Source organism: Epinephelus lanceolatus, chromosome 9 (assembly GCF_041903045.1).
Source record: "Epinephelus lanceolatus isolate andai-2023 chromosome 9, ASM4190304v1, whole genome shotgun sequence".
Classification (NCBI taxonomy): Eukaryota; Metazoa; Chordata; class Actinopteri; order Perciformes; family Serranidae; genus Epinephelus; species Epinephelus lanceolatus.
Window position 1 is genome coordinate 19679147 of NC_135742.1, and position 16960 is coordinate 19696106.

At 43.8% G+C, this 16960-nt stretch overlaps 1 protein-coding gene across 1 annotated transcript; it reads right to left on the reverse strand.

The window, feature by feature from the left end:
* Positions 1–264: 264 nt before the first annotated feature.
* ndufaf2 (NADH:ubiquinone oxidoreductase complex assembly factor 2) lies at positions 265–16948 on the reverse strand. Its single transcript, XM_033620023.2, has 4 exons — positions 16779–16948; positions 5728–5817; positions 4686–4726; positions 265–901 (listed from the first exon to the last, which is right to left on the reverse strand). The coding sequence occupies exons 1-4, from the start codon at positions 16891–16893 to the stop codon at positions 659–661; spliced, it is 489 nt and encodes a 162-aa protein (XP_033475914.1). The 5' UTR covers positions 16894–16948; the 3' UTR covers positions 265–658.
* Between the last annotated feature and the right edge of the window lie 12 nt (positions 16949–16960).

Below are 16960 nucleotides of genomic sequence, written 5' to 3' on the forward strand. Positions count from 1 at the left end.
TTTCATGGCACCATCTTCAGGCCTGAGCTGATGTCAGACTTCAGTTTAGAGTTAAAAACTATGAGCTTATCTGCATATTCCCACAGGATTTAACATATGCTTTTCCATGTGCTCCCTCAACGAGTAATACTTTTCATCTTTGATGTTGTGCTCTGAGGGATATTTAAATCTACTGCACAGTTTATTTGGTCGTAGCTGAATACTTGAGGTCAACATCTGACTTATATCTAAGATTTTTTTTCTTTTAAGGAGTCAATGCCGATGTCATGAAAATAGTCACAGTTTATTAGACATTATTTCTCACAATATTCCTGATGCAGTGTATCTATAGTTGACTACTGGAAGTAGAACCATTTCCAGTTTTTCTTTGTTTTATTAACAGACCTTAGAGCGACATTAAATCATTGTGGTCACTTTTTGTCAGCTTCAGAATAAGTGGTACTTATTGTCATGTGTATACACAATATACACAGAGCAACTAGAAAACTAGAAACTCATGATGTAACAAAGTCCAGTAAAACAGCCTTGAAATATATACTACCTCCGTGAAACAGATTTGGTTGAATATCAGTTTCATAAATGTAGTATTTATTGCAGGACTTTTCTAATGGCTTGTATTACATAATGCAGCAGTCTCAGTGTCTATAGATGTCTCAGTCTATTTCTTGGGATTGGGCATCCACGAGCCGGGCTGGAATGTGTTCGCAGTGCTGGTGGGGTCCGCGCTGAACTCCTCCTTGCCGAAGCTGGTGCTGGCTGCATGGCCCTTGGCCTTAGTCTTTAGAGGAGTCGCCACCAGACCGTCCTCGTACTCCTTGGCCTGCAGGGCCAGATCTCTCTCCTCCACCTCCTTGCCCTTCAGTTTGATCTGCTCCCTGTAAGCCTCATTCTTCAGCAGCTCCTGGAAGATACACAGGTGGATATACATGCATATTCAGGGTTTCTGAAACATTCACCAAATTAACTTTTTAATACCACATAGAATACAACTGAACATGTTTTTCATGGTCGTATTGATTAAAGAATGATGGGAAACCGGTGGAAACGATATGGCCTAGAATGATTTATTAAGTTTAGTAATTTATTGACATTCATATCACATTTTTGTAAACAAGCTATATGTATCAATAATTCCTATTAATATAATTAATCAACCAACGTGGCCTGGATCCATATATGTTGAACAAGGTTGGTGTATTAACTGATTAAAAATTTAATTTTTGCTGAAATCGACACTTCCCCATTATGAATCAATGAGCTTTCTACCTACTGTGGCTAACAGTGTTAGCTATAGGTTTCATGATGCTGACTGAAACTCCACCTCCTCCTGCACATTACAGTCCACTGTCACAACAAACCACTTAGGGTTTATACTTAAGATGTGTAAAATCTACCAAAGGTCCACAACCACACACAAAAAAACCCATTATAATTATGTGGCAGGAAAAATATTCAAGACCCTTGTAATTGAAATTCAAGATGTTTTAAAACTGTCTTGCAGGTGTTGTCTGTGACACTATATTATATGCTGGGCTTTCGAGTGTGTGATAATGGGTAAAACAATTTCTCTTTTGTGGTATGTTTACTTATCATACATTTCATACTATGTATATATTTTATATATTAAATAAAGCAGCCATGCAAATAGAAAAGGGAAGTCCCTCCTCTTCCATTGCACTACCATGTGACCTTATTAAAAAAAAATATGTATGGTACTTTTGATTCTGTTTGAATTGTACCATGAATTACAAAAATAATGTTTGTAAATTAGATTTGCAAGTCGAGAGAGTCACAGTTTATTGTAACACTGTTGAAGTATTAGACAGTAAAAATACACAATTAGAAAGATAAATCGCGTAGGTGACATCCTACCCTGAAGTGATGATGACTGTGTGTATCGTACTGGGACTTACTCACACAAGCAACAGGTCTTGGCCTGTCCTACGAAGCAGGATTTTGAGTCAGCGAGGTAACTTCATGGTTAACTCTGGGTTTTCAGTACTACAAAGCTGGTTCTCTTTTCGTCAGGATAAAATCACCATAGCAACTCATGCTAAACAGCTAACCTGCCCCAGAGCAGGTTAACTAGTTAGTTAGTATTGGATCACAGCCTGTCAACACCCTGACCTCTGACCAATCAGATTGCTGGAGAAAAAAGTATCCATGGAGAAAAGTCCAGAGTCTCAGGTAAAAAAAAAGAGTAACCTACATACTGTTAGAGGTCAGGTCATTACATTGTTTCAGGTTATTTCCACTGGTTTTAAAGCAGAGCATCATTTACAACACTAAACACATGATTTTTAGCAGTACTTTAACTTGTGCAAAGTGACACTTATGTGATGAGAACGAGGAAAAAAGATAATATTTTATTAGAAAAATAACCCATACTATGTTAATCGGCTCCCGTTATTATAAATGCAACATTTCTGTCAGACTGACCTCATCAGTCATTAACTATAGGCTACTTTCCCATTCTTCACCTCAGTAGCAGAAACAGTCTGGCATTACGTTTAACTGTTTTATGTGACATATTCATCATCATCCAACTAAATAGCAAAAAATACTCAAATAATAATGTCACATATAACCTAGTGATACCTACACATAATTTAAATCTCAGCCTACAGTGATTTTTTTGGACAGTACTTTCAATATTTCTGCATTTTATATCATATGATATTAAGCAGCCTACTTCATTCATGGTTCTGAGGATGTCGCTCATAATTAACACCCCTGCTCTTTTATATGAACGTGCTTGTGGTTGGATAGGAAAACTCACAGTTGACTGAACTAGTTGATAACTAGCTTTGTAGTACTGGTTATCCAGACGGTCAATATAGGGTTAGTCAAGCCAGATAACGAAAAGATATTGTTGGTAAGTTGAACTGGCTTTGTAGTACAGGCCTCAGGAGTCGCTGGTAATCACATCAGGTAAGATAACGTTACACTTGTGCATGTAACATAGGTAGGTTATCCAGCTAGCTGGTTGTTGGTGATGTATAATGTGACAGGAAATGTACCTCACTGAGCCATTTCACACAAAACTAAATGGTACTGTGACAAGCCTATGACTAACTGCGACTTTCCTGACTCGCAACATTATGTTTTAAATAGACAAACATCATGTGTGGCACAATTCAAACAGGATCGAAAAATTATTTGTCTCCGGCCATGACTACTGCCGTATTTTTATCCAAAATAAGGTCCCATAGGGGACACCGGAAGGGGAGGGACTTGCCTCTCCTTTAATTAACAAACTATGGCTACCAAGATAAATGAAAGGGACAGTATTAACAGTATGGCAAATTTATCGTAATATTGCTAACCTCTACACACATCATATACCAAGGTCTGTGGTGCTGGAAATGTTGAGGTGGCAGTTTCCTGATGATTTGAGAAAATGGAGTGTGACTACAAGATTACTTACTGGAATCTTCAAACTGTCCTGCATACGTAAAACAATGGTAACTCCCCCTCTTTAAACCGACCACCTCTGTTTGTCTTAGAGCAAGGCACAAAAAGTCACTAGTCAGGAGTACAAGGGACATGGAAGTTGCACTGGGCAGCTTCCAGGAACAAATGTGTGTGTCAGTGGAGTATGAAGCGAGACATTTACTAGAAACAGAACAAGCGTGTTCAGTTAACCTCTGCTGGTCCAATAAACCCAGGTTAAAAATGTAGTGCTTGGAACGGCCTGGTAAACTAACATGACAGGAGGCATCCACAATATAAACAACCATTCCAGCTCATGGAAACAATTATAACCTGAACATAGTCCACCAGTGGAATAGTTACCCACTTGAGCCACAGCTAGTGTCCAGTGATGTTAGCCTCTCCCTAGCATGAGAAGCCAAAAGGGAAGGGAGGACTGGGCATAATGCTGTTGTGTGCTGGCAGAACTGAAGGACTGGAAAAGAGAGGGGAGAGCCGTGGCCAAAAGCCCCGCTTTGGGGAGGGAGACAAACATACTGAGCTGCTTTTCCAGCCTGTTAATGACAGGATTTAATCCAATCAATTTATGTCGGCTTGGACCGGGAAGAGAGGGAGCGTGACAAGGGGTAGGGTAATGTGCTGGGAGTGAAGCCTTGGCCACATCAACACTGTCCAGCTGTCAATGGCAGCTATTGGGCAGACGCAAGGCAGAAAATTGGAAGAGAATGTTCTGGCAATAGAGGCAGGGGATGGCATTGGCCACTGGCAGGGAGAGAGGACAGAGAGATAGAAAGAGTGCCTGGGCATTGGCCTTCCAAGGGATTTCCTATAGACCCACATTTCACCGGCCAAATAATTTCCAGCATTCTCACATTTAAAGAGCAATAAACCCAGTGAGAGGTACACGAGGGGAAAAACTGAACTCCTTCAGCATTCCCATCTTGGAGACTGCCAGAAATAAAACACAAAAAGCCGAGATGCAGGCTTTTGCTGGGAAAAAAAGAAAGTAAACTAGGACATGGTGTCAGTGAGCCCCTTGTTCAGAGGCTGTCTTTGCTCTCCGCCCCGCCATCAATGCACTTCAGCTGCTGTTTATTTTAACACCTGTCCCCCAAAGTTCCTGGATTCAGTTCGAAACTGTAAGATAAAACAAATCAAAGCCTCTCCTCTCCATCTTGGCTTCTTCCCTTCCTTGTAACCAGCCCCCCAGAGTCCAACCATCAGCTCAGCGGGGAGGCTAGGGGGAGACGTACCTCGACGGAGGGGGGCTCCTTCCGTCTGCCTCGGATCCAAGCTGTAGGAGGAGGAGAGAGGAGGGAGGGAAAAAAAGGAGAGTGAGAACACCCACACAAACATATGCTGCACAAACAAAACCTGCAGTCATATTTAAAGGCTGCAGCTATAGCATCGCTGAGTTTCAGGGCACTACAGTGGCTCGGTGCAAAGACTGAGTAACCGAGCCAGTTGAGGGAAAACGTATCCGGGGTTTTCGCTTTGTTTTGTTTCTTTTCACTTAGCAAACTATAGGGAAACATGCAGAAAAGTTATACACACGATAAACTCAAAACACTAATACTGCTTTAGTCTAGGCAGAGCAGGGCCACTGAGTGCTGCGTCTCAGAAGAGACAGTGTGGATCTGCTCTGATCTTTGAATTTGAAAATACACACTCTGTCATTCTCCATCAGTAGCTCTGTCCTTCTTTTCTCCTCCTGAGTAGAACTGTGTCTGTCTGTCATCTTTTTTTTCCTCCTCTTTTTAAGGAGCTCTATTTTGGCTGAGCTGGCTGCACAGCGGAGCAGGTTAAAGGGAGCCAGAGAGAGAAAGAGGGAGAGAGAGATTTTCTAACTCTTCCTCCAGCTAGCGCAGGGATTCTGGGCCTCTTTTATCCCTTTCTTATTTGCATCCTGATGAAAATGCATGAGGGATGGGGCGAAGCAGGATGAGGGGTTTAAGGTGGATAAAGCCAGTCTGAGACAGAGGGAACAGTTTGTATCCAGTTGTAAGAAATTTGAAACACTATTTTATGATACGGTTGTATAACACCAGTAGAAGGCGTCTTTGATAAACTCATGAATACGCTTCTCCCAACCCCCATCTCGCAGTATGAAAAAAAAAAGAAGGAAAATCAATGGATTAGCCTAGAACCCAATAGATGCAGCCATGAATTTGTTATTCCATTTTATTTGTGCAGCACTTTGTGTACTCTGCTGGGTAGCCCTCTTGTTAACATTGTCATTTATCCATGATGGTGATAGTTAAAGCATGTAACAGTGGTGCCGTAGTCCAGACTTACCGTCCCACTCCATCGGTATGCTGCCTTCTGTATACTCATATTCTGAGGGATTGGCTGCCACTACCATCCGCTTGGCACGGATGAGCCTTCCTGGGAAACCACACACACAAAAAAAAGTAGAGGAAAAGACAGTGAGAGTGAGATAGAGATGCTCAACAATGATGCATACAAAACGCGAAGGAATACAAACAAACACAAAGAGGCGCAGACACAATGCGCTCTGTCTCCCGCTCGCACAGACACACGGACGCAGACAGACGCACAGACACACAAATACACAGAGGGATGACAGCACTGTGACAGGCCATGGATGATTACCTCGTGGCCCTCGGGCCCTTCTCCTCAGATCTCGCTGAGTGGCTCCAAATCTGGGCTAAGCCTTTATGCAAATCAGCCTCCCTTTAACCCAACCAACCACAGCCCCCCTCACTCACAACCTCTTCCAATCACAGCGCTCTGGCTAACAATGCCCTCCAAAATCAACATCAAGCCGAGCAGGAGACAAAAGAGGTCAGATATCACAGAGAACAGGAGAGGCACGGGCTGCGTGGAATATTAAGTGCTCCTTTCCCTATCTGTATACAGCACGACGCGCGCTAGCAGCAAGGCCACCGCCAATTATTTTTGGTCGAATCTGCTGATTAGACAAGTTTGGCTGGCACACAATGACATGGAGACGGAGGTAGATGGGTGGGTGGAGGGGAGGGAGGGGGAGGATGGAGTGAGATAGAGACAGAATAAGAAGGGGCGAGAGAATTGAAAAGAGCCAGTTGCGTTGTGTCTTTGTGTGGTGCTGCTCCAGAGCTTCACACAGTGCTCACTAATAACAAGTGTTTCCACAGTTTTCTCCTCGCAGGTAGCCGGATGTCCATCCATCGCTCCCATCCCCTCTGAGAAATGATGAGGCAAGGAAGGAGGAGGTGGAAGGAGGGAGAGGGAGTGAGAGTGATGATGCATGGCAAACATGGCTAGGAGAAGAGAAATGGATGGGCAAGGAAAACAACACGCTCCAAAACACAGACAATCTGTCAGGATTCCATCACCGTTTCTCCGCAGCTGACTGGACATGGACAAATGGAGGCAACCACCTCCATGCACACCGCAGACTGATGGCCTTAATGTTTACTTCAGCCATAACAGATAGCTACGGCACAGAGATGGATGAATGATGGCACTCAAAAGTGGCTAAGTGTATGTACTGGGGGGCTGTGTTTGCTTCTTAAAACCAGTTCTGTTTTCTTCCAGTGAAGATGAAAACATTCTCATGCATGTGCTGTTCTGTAATTATGCCTTATGAGGATGATTCCTTTTCCATACTTTATCCAGCCTATATAGTAATCAGGTCAGCTAATTAGGCTAGTATTGCTTTGGTTCTGCTTTGGTTCCCACTAGATTGTCACTATAGGGCCTCACACGCTCCAGCTCTGCAGCTTTTAGTTTTTCTGATATTCAGGTCTGACAGAAACACTGCATTCTCTCAACTTATCTGCAAAGCTGGCCCCGGCAATGTGTAAAACACATCCTATGATCCTCACATTTGTTTACATGTATGCCTTAAAATGTCTTCTGAGGAATGGTTTCCTAGAAAAACCCCCCATGATAGCAGAACAAAAACAACTGCCAGCTAACAAAAGGCTGTGTTCTCTAGGCAATACTCACAAATACATTTAACAGGTATGCTAATTATAAACAGATCCTATCCATATTTGCATTGGTGTGGGTGGCAGCAGACTGAAATGGTACAATTATGATACAGTCCCCACAAGCAATGCGCTTAACTACAGCTAATGCCTAACTAATAAGCATAAAGAGAGGCACCCACTTTTTTTTTCTCCTCTCCGTCTCTATCTCTCTCCGCTAGGTTGCATCTCCCCCTCTCCTCTCTGTCACACTCCAACATGGCTCTCCTCTTGTCTTGTTGCTTTTGCAGCATGACTAAACCCCTTCCACCACGGCTTTTATCCTTGGATTTGAATAACAAATACAGTATGTACATATATTTATGAAACACGGCTGATCCTCCCACCACATACACATTGGGAGGAGGCTTGTCAGTCTGATTGGGGTGAATCTCGCTCTCTTGGTAATCTCTGAGCTGGGACAGAAAAAAACACACGGGCCAAGGCTATATACTTTACCATGCTACAATAATACTATTAAAGTTTGAGAGAAACACACTTCCTGCAAATCTGATTTCCTCACAGGAGCTGGCACAAAAATGAGTAAAAACAAATGCTAAAGATGCAATTACTGCATATGGGCCTCCTCCTCATGTAATGTAACATAGCATAACAGAATTGGCCTGGCACATTGTTTGCATAGTGATTTCTCAGCTCAGGGGGCTGCCTGCAACTAACGATTACTGTCATTACTAATTAATCCATACATTTAAAAAAAAAATCTAATAAAAAAGAACCCATAGTGATGTGTTAAAATGCCTACCTTGACCAGCAGTAGAAAAAGAAACAGTAGTATTTTTTACAATGATATAAAAAGGAGAAAAGCAATAACTCCTCATATTTAAAAGCTGTAGCTCTTGTAAATGTTGTAGCGGCTCAAATCATAAAACAACACAGAGCGCAAACACAAAAACGGCATGAAAAAACCCCCAAGACATCCTACCATTTGTATATTCCTTTTCACATTAACTGACTAATCATTTAGTCTCTGAAATAACAAAAATAATTACCAGTTACCAGAGTCTGAGGTGATATCTTGACGTTCAAGCTAAGTCATGTCAGCTTTATTTATGTAGCTTAAAATCCCACTGTCAACATATAAAAAAGTTGCCTTCTTTGTCTGCCCAAAAGTTTAAAAAGTCCACAGGTATTTCATCACCATTATATGAAACTGAGGAATGCAATCAAATATTTTGTTTATGGATGCACAATAATATCATCACATCATTGGTATTGGCGTATAAAGGCTTTAAAATTAGTGTGAACTTTTCTGCCTAAACAACAGGCTGACAAAATGACACTTAAAGCATGTGACTTTATTCAGTAGTAACAGGTCAAATGTGACCTGGTTGTGACTACATACAGGAGTGTCTCAGGGACAGCATCATCCAAGCCTGCTGAATTTCACGGTTTTGTTTGGAAATGTTACAAAAAAGTCCTTTTCTTACTTTGCCCAGTACATGTTTACATTTTAAAAAGCATTTTATTTTATGTCTGCATCTGCCAGTGGGCCATCACAGCAAGAGCAGACATAACGGTATGCTAATTCCACTCCAGGAGAGACTTGATGTTCTCTGCAATTAGGTGAGAACACATATGTGCATATATCGGCATTTGCAATAGACTGAAATGAGTTATCACAGAATATCGGCATATCAGATATCAGCAAAAATCCAGTATCATGCATCCCTGATTTTAGTATCACGCAGAGTTTTGATAAGGTCAAAAAGGAGGGAGCATATTACGCCTTTTAAAATCTGTTTAGTGTTAAATGGTTTCACCCCCTGATATTACAGAACTCCTGTCCCCATATCAAGCTGTCAGAGAACTGAGATCGTCTCACTTCCGTCTGTCCTGACTGAGATTCAGGACAGGGCCTTCTGTACTGCTGCCCCAAAACTATTAAATTCTCTCCCTCCTACCATCTCACTTTCCCCCACTATTTAGATATTCAGGAGTCATCCTCGTCAGTTATGTCCCCTGAAGCCTCTGTAGGTGTGTGATGTCACTCTGGGCTCTGTGTGACCATGTGCCTTTACTGCTTTTCTTATAGTTATCATTATAATGGATCAGCACCCTGATTTTGCTTCTCTTCTATTGTGGTTTTTCCTACTTTTGTTTTTGTTTTCCTCTGTAAAGTACTTTGGATCAACTGTGTTGTGTGTAAAGTGCTATATAAAAATAAAGTTGATATGATTTGACATCTCCACTGTGAGATTTAACTGTTTAACTGTTTTGTATAATAACTGGAAGGGTATCAGTCAAGATCATTTGATTATCAATATGGTTACTACTTCATTTTTCCTCATTAGTGACTTACTTAATTATAAAGTCGTTAATGTTAGCTTCATGTAGACTATACTTAAGGATCCGTGATACAGACAGTCAGCAAATTGGGTGTTAGCTATCTTTCTGCTTCAGTTCAGACCTCAGAGAGACAGAGAGAGAAAGAGGTATGAAGGTGTTAGGAGCTCTCGATCTCAGCGGGCCCCCTTGTGACAGGTCTGCCTTCTCATCACTCACTTGGGGAAACCTACTTACCAGTCACACACACACACACACACACACACACACACACTGGCTAGAGAGCAGGCAGATTAACCTGAGGGACAGGAGCGAGGACGCTGCCTCTTACCGTGAAGGACAAACGCAGCACTGCGTTGGAGAGGGGGAGGGGCCAGCGGCAGGAGGAATGAAATCCCACCGCATAAATATTCATGAGCCATCTCACCTGTCTGAGCGCGACTCATCTGTGAGCCTAGCTGTGGAACTGGGGAGGGGAGGAGGAGGGGAGGGGAAAGGAGGGGAGAGGAAAAGGAAGGAAGGAAGGGGGGAGACAGGGAGGAAGAAGGATGGGTGAGGGGTTGCCTTGGCAGCCACATCCAGAGCCAATCAAACAGCAGGTACGCCTATCCTTCCTGTTCATTAGAATAAGACGTGATGCGCTCCGAGGGGCTGCTCTTTGAACCCTGAACACACCCCGCTAAACTCCATCACCTGCTTCAACACACACATACACACACACAACCCCCAACTTCACACATCAGCTCCCAGGTGAGTGCTGCTGGGGGCGACCTGAGAGGTTTTTCACCTCCACAATGTCATTCTGGGGTGTCTTGTGCTGTCTCTCTGTCTGTATGCCTTTCTCCCGCACTCTGTCTTTGATTACAGAAGCAGATGTCAGGGGAACACACTACGATTGGCGACATCCGGGTATGGAGAGCTCTAAAAACTCAGATAAAAACAACACAGAATGAGTCCCAACTGGTGGACCTATGTCTCACGCTCGTCATCATCAACACCAACACCAACGTCTATCGTCTAAAACACCACTTGCCTCTGAACAGATTGCAAAAAGCTCCCACTTGAATCTCCGGCTCTGCGTCTCTAAAGACAGCAGAAAGAGCATCGTTCTCAGTCTTCATGACCGTGCCAGGTAAAGCATTGCGTTTCAGGCCTGACACTGTGGTGGAACAAAAAGCAGCCTTGAAGCAGCGAGCCCATCAGCCCGGTTTGAGCCTAGTTTATTCCTCTCCAGCTGAGCTGTGTGCTGGAGAGGGATGTGGGACCAATACCTGCATGGTAATGGACAGCTTTATGAAGATGGAGTGATCCGATAAGCATCAGTGATACAAGGGCAACCAGGTACCAATACCGACACCCTCTTTCTCTCTCTCTTCCTTCAATCTCTTTCCCTGGAAAAAAAAAATGGAGGGGATGTGTGAGGCCTGTAACCATGGTTACCCATTAGCCCTGAGCCGAGTGACGCGGGATGAGGTTTAGAGGGAAAAGGCCAGCCGTTGTTTTGCATCAGTTCTGGTGAAAGGAGGAGCTTACAGGCGTAAAGTAGGCCTGCTGCTGCTGCTGCCGTTCGTTTTTTTATTCAGCCCTCATTCTGTTTGTCCCTGTTGCTGTCGATCCCGCTGAGGCTTGAGCGACTCACGGCAGAACAGAGGAGAATAATTCATATAAAAAAGTAATAACATGCGTAAAAGAATACTCTGATTTCCCCCGTGTGTTACTTTTAACTAAACGCAGGCGTACTTGAGGGTGGAAGGGATACTTTGCCCCCTTCCACTTAAGACCACCCATCCTCTTGAAGCCTCTCCCCTGCCCGATGGGTTATAGAAAAGGACCGTGGCGAGCCAGGAAGTCAGCGTCCTTTGTGAGGCTGTGGAGCGGTGTGGACCCCCTCCTCCTTCCTTCCCGGCTCCTCTGAGGCCCATACATGTGATGTCCGTACACCAAGCTGTCCACCCCTTTCTATTCACCCCCATCACTCTCATCCAGCCCTCTTCCTTCTCTTTCCATTGCACCTTCAGTCCCCCCCTCCTCCTGCTCTCTTCCTCCATTAACCTACCTCCACCTTCCCTCTCTCCCCCTCTATCTGTCTGCCTGTTCCACCCACTCATTTCACCCTCTTTCTGTCAGAAACCCTCCTTTCACTTTCACTCTCTCCATTCTTCCCCCACTCTATAATTTCACCCCATATGTCAGCATCCCCCTTGTTCTTTGTCAGTCACTTTCTATACCCCACCTTCTTTTCCACCCTCTGTGAATCTCCCTCGGCCTTATCTTTCCTCCCTTACTCCTAGCCTTATTTCTCTCTGCCTGTCTGCTTTATTAAAATATTCTGAATTGAATAAGCAAGCGGCAGGCTCCAGGAGATGTCTGCTTTGTGTCGGTCTGTCTGTCAGTCTTTCTGGCTGAGTTTCTGACAGACAAGGAGCCCCGAGGTGTCAAAACATCTCGCTGGCCATCTGACCAGAGAGAGACACGAATGCACCGGATGGTGAATCTCATCCACGCCAAATGGAAAAATTAATCTGATTAATTTGTTGTCCTCCCTCTGCTGGCACCATCAGCTGCCTATGATTGCTCACCACATCACATTCATATAAAATTTGTAGGTTGTGTGACGAGCCCGAGATGTACACAGCTCTACTGTAGCAGTGTTTAATAGACCTGCAAGATGCTTAAACTACTGATATTGGAGCTAAGCCCGTTTGTAATGCTCTACCATAAGAAATAAATGTGCCTGTTTCTCATTTTCAGCATCTATCTCCTCAAATGCCTTTTTAATGAAGTAGTTAAGCCACTCCATGATGCTCCACCACATACACATACAAAGACACACTTGGCAAACAGTATAAAGCAAGATGAGCTAACCCCACTTGGTTTCCCTATAATGATTAAACAACCTTCATTTAAACCCCATGCATTGCAAAGCTGCTGATCAATTAACATGATTTACTGAGGCGGCGCCGGACATAGCCATTCCATAGTAAACACTGACTTGGTGTCCTACTGTAGGATAGACCTTCCTTCATCACACCCTGGGGATCACTTGTGGCAGAATAAACAGCCATTTGGACCCTCGTCTCTCTCCGCTGTGACTCTTTCCATGGAAATATGCGGCTTGAATCAACGCTCTGATGACACACAGCCATCTGTTGTTGTGTTAAGTGTGTTTGGGCATGAAGTGGAGAGAAAACACACAATCGCAGTTTTTCCTTTTTTTTTTTGCTTATTTTAAATACAAAGCAGATACAAATGCGCGCGCACACGCTGTGTGTAGTTGTTGTGACACACAAATGCATGTACACAATCACAGATGCACACACTAATACGACAACACACACACACACACACACACCTCCTCCCTCAGTCCCCAGAGTCACCCATCCTGAAATAGCAGAACTGAGGCCTTTTCAGTTTTTCACTTCATAGAACAGAGCTGGGGAATCAAATAAATAATAGACAAAGAGAGAGAGATAGTGATAGGACGACAAGTCAATGCATCTTTTCTCTGCAACAGCGTGGCGCACCTCTGAAGAACCTCTGAATCCCCTCCATTCTCCACACAGTGGAGAGGACCAATAGATTAAAACTGCATGGCACACACTGCTAAAATGAATAGCGCTAAAAATACATCCTTTTCTCCGAGACATGAAAGGAAACTGCCTTTCCCCTGTCCAGTATTGAGCAGCCATTGATTCCAAGACAAAGGCTACACCTCCTCAAAGAGGTAAGAAAAATAGCAATCATACAGGCAATTATTTTCAAATGTGCCTGCAGCGGCCGATAATGTCAGTGCGCCTCTCTTCCTAAATAAAGGGAGGGAAGGCAGGCGTCAAAGCTGCAGGCCCACTGCTGAAGACGAATGAGCCCATCCGCAGAATGCTTTGCTTTCATCTGGGCAGCATGACATGGCGCCCCATGCAGTGTGAGGCAGAGCTGGGCCTGGGGGACAGGCGCACACAGAAAGAGAGAAGAATATAGATTCTCTATTCAGCTCTATGGAGCCAACACCAAGGCAAAGACCTTCTAAAGACCAGTGGCCAGATTGCCGGTGGCTTTCTCTTGTAGTCCTGCCATAGACAACAATCACAGGGGCTCCGCAGCCTATAGCACAGTTCTCTCTATGGGGCACAAGCACACAGTAGGCCTCTTTAGCTGGACCCTTTCTAAAGACAGAGACAGACATTCTCCCTCTCTAGGCGTGTACTTCAGACTCAGGCCTTTTCATTTTGATGTGCTGCAGCATCTGAGGAGAGGGGGTTAGAAAGCTCTCTGCTGGGTCTAGCCCTCCGCACTGCTGAACTGCTCTAATGTTGTGGATAGAAATCTTCACTGGACTGGCTTCAAAGGAGGAAAATCGAGAGGCAGCGATGAAGGGGAGGGGCAAGGGAAGGAAGGACTAACTGGAGGCAAATAAAGAGGTCAACCTAAGGAGAAATCTAGGCAGTTGCTCAGATCAGATAGGACAGAGTCACATAAAACAAGCAGTTGCTTCCTTTTATTTTTCCGTCTTAGCGACCATTAACGTCCTCATACTTCGCCTGCCACACACGCAATTGCTTACGCCCCAGTTTTCTAAAGTTAACAGATTGAGAGAGGTAGAAAATGGGAGCAGCAAAGCATGGATAAAGGTAGAGAGGGATTGACTAAACACTAGGGATGGACAAATGAATAGGAGAAGTAGGCAGAGTTAAGAGAGAGAGAGAAAGAGGAAGAGGAGAAAGACTCCTCACCTACTTCAACCACTACTCGTGTGCTGCAGTGGAAAGCCCTGCGGTCCATGCCTTAAGGCCCTGAGCCCACGCTTGGCCTATCAGTTTAAGATCAAAAAGAGCCCGCTTTAGCAAGACATATGGACTGAATAATGCATCTGCTTTATTTCCACAAGGCTGGACAGGGTGAGTGGCAGAAAAAAAAGAGGAAAATGTGTGCGCTGTATATTTCTATTTGTTTATTATGAACGTATGCATGAGTGTGTATGTGCATGTGCCTGTCTGACGTTCATGAGTGTGTTTGTTCCAAAACCAGTTTTTCTACAGGCCAACGAGCCTCTCCGTAGTGTCAGTCATTGTGATTGGGCAGTGAATACGGTAGCCCGTAGCGTGCTAGAAAATGGGCTTCTGTGATGTCTCATTTGAATAGTCTGACAGCCAAGGGTGGAGGAGCAGCCTTGTAATGAATTATAAATACGAGGTGGGCGCAAGTTTCCCCGCAAACTGCTGAGAAAAGGTGAAGCACAAAGTCAAGTTCAGTCAGAGAGAAGCCAGGCTTGCAACCTGCCAGAGGTCGGCCCTTCTCCGGCAAAACAACAAAACAAAAACAGTTTGGTTTCACCCTCTGAGAAAAGTGCTGCTGAATGTATGCACCGTTATGCACTGCATGATATCTAGTCAGGCTATGTTGAAGAAAGGTTTGATCTTAGTTTCATAGTGTGGGGCCAAGAGAGGGAGACAAACACAAGCATGTGTAGGTGGGATAAGATCATTCCCAAATTACTGCTGTGTTATGTAGTTCCCATATTAGACAAATAAGGGGAAGTCAACCCTGCTCAGGTATAATAATTCTGGCAAATATCACAAGGCATAACCCTTTGTTACTAACAAACCAAAGGGTCCATGGCTGGTTAACCAGCAGTATCATGTCTGGTGCATGCAAAGGTTGTGCTCTTTGACCTGTGACCTTTGACTTGTGGCCTTTAGTCTGGGTAGGAACCCTGCTGGTGATAATTTAAGGTGGTAAAAGGGAGTGGAAAATGGGATTAGCCTGGATTCTGCTAATGATTTAAACTGGGAAAGACTTAACACACACATAGTGCATCACTGTTTCCCCCCATAGTTCATATGCAGGTGTGGATATACTGTCACTGGAAATTTCCAAAAACTGTTTTTGCTGTCATTAGGTGAAAGTGACAGCCAGCTATGCCAGAATCTCCTTTGTGTAAACACCTTGCTAAAACAAGTGTGCTGCAGTTCTGAAATTAAGAAAGGCCCCTGATGTCACCACAACTCCTTTCCCTTGACTGAGAGGTGACCCACACCTCTCCATCTTCCTATCCAAGACACACTACTTAAAAACACTATGAGAAGACAGGACATCTGGAGAAGGACTCACAGTAAGCCTCGGCATAAAGTCCACAAAACCATCATACGTGTCCTTGGCCTCCTCACAGTCAGTTGATGGTGTGAAGGACACCACTGGCATCCCACCATGGCTCAGCCTGATGACACAGTTCTACTGCTTGGCTTGAGCATGACATACTGTAACACTGCCATGTCTCAGTAGGGATATATGACCTCCTTCTAAATCCTCATCACAGACAAGTAATCTTTTTTTTTTTTTTTTTTTTTTTTGCAACACTAAAGGACTCTTTCCGCTTTGATGGACCGTGACAGTGGAGCTGCCACAATTTTGGCCTCCCAAAATTAGTGAAATCTTGACTGCAGAGAGCTGCATTACATACACACCAGAAAATCTTATTAAAAACAATAAAAGGGGGGTGTTCTTCTTTAGGGGGTTGCTCCATCTAGTGGCAAACTCTTTATACTACAAGGGTGAAGGGTGTAAAGGGAAAGTCATATTCACAGCAACACATTTTAGGATGAGAGCAGTGGCACATGCAAAACACACATCTGGTATAGATGTTTTGCAACCAAAATCAGAATCAGCTTCATTGGCCAAGTAAATGTACATACACAAAAGGAATCTGACTCTGACTTTTGTTAGAAATAATAACAGCTATATACACCAATCATGCCATATTTCATGCCGGTCAGATTTGGCAGTATATACAGCATGTTTATATTATATATGCACTGGCAGTGATGATATTCAAATGTCAAAAAGCAGTGAGTATAAACTACAAACATATGTACAGTACAGGTGCAGTGAAGATCACAGTAACCACAGTACAGTATCCGTACCCAGCTACATGAAACAGCCAGGGTCAGATACAGAAAAAGGCTACACTAAGTTTAATAGCTTTTTTTCTAATGGCCTTCATCAGTCTGCAGGGATCAAGGTTGTAAGTGACTTCACAGCTTGCTAATGTTAGCATAACAAGACTTAACTTACCTGTCCATGTCTTCTGTTCTGGGATTATGTAATATTTATTCCCCAAAGTATCTGTCCCGACGTGCTCGCGTACTACTCCAAACGTACGCCGTAAAACTCCAGCAATCCTGCTCATCTTCACAGGTTTGTTGAGAGATTTTGGAGTGTATTTCGTGTCCCCTGTTAGCTGTCTGCCCTCTCGC

Excerpts from the sequence above, each read along its gene's own strand:
- ndufaf2 (XM_033620023.2), bottom strand. The coding sequence starts at position 16,893 with ATGAGCAGGATTGCTGGAGTTTTACGGCGTACGTTTGGAGTAGTACGC. Across the intron at positions 4,727-5,727 it reads CATACCGATGGAGTGGGACG|CTTGGATCCGAGGCAGACGG; the intron begins GTAAGTCTGGAC and ends CTCCTCCTACAG. Across the intron at positions 902-4,685 it reads AGGAGCCCCCCTCCGTCGAG|GAGCTGCTGAAGAATGAGGC; the intron begins GTACGTCTCCCC and ends TGTATCTTCCAG.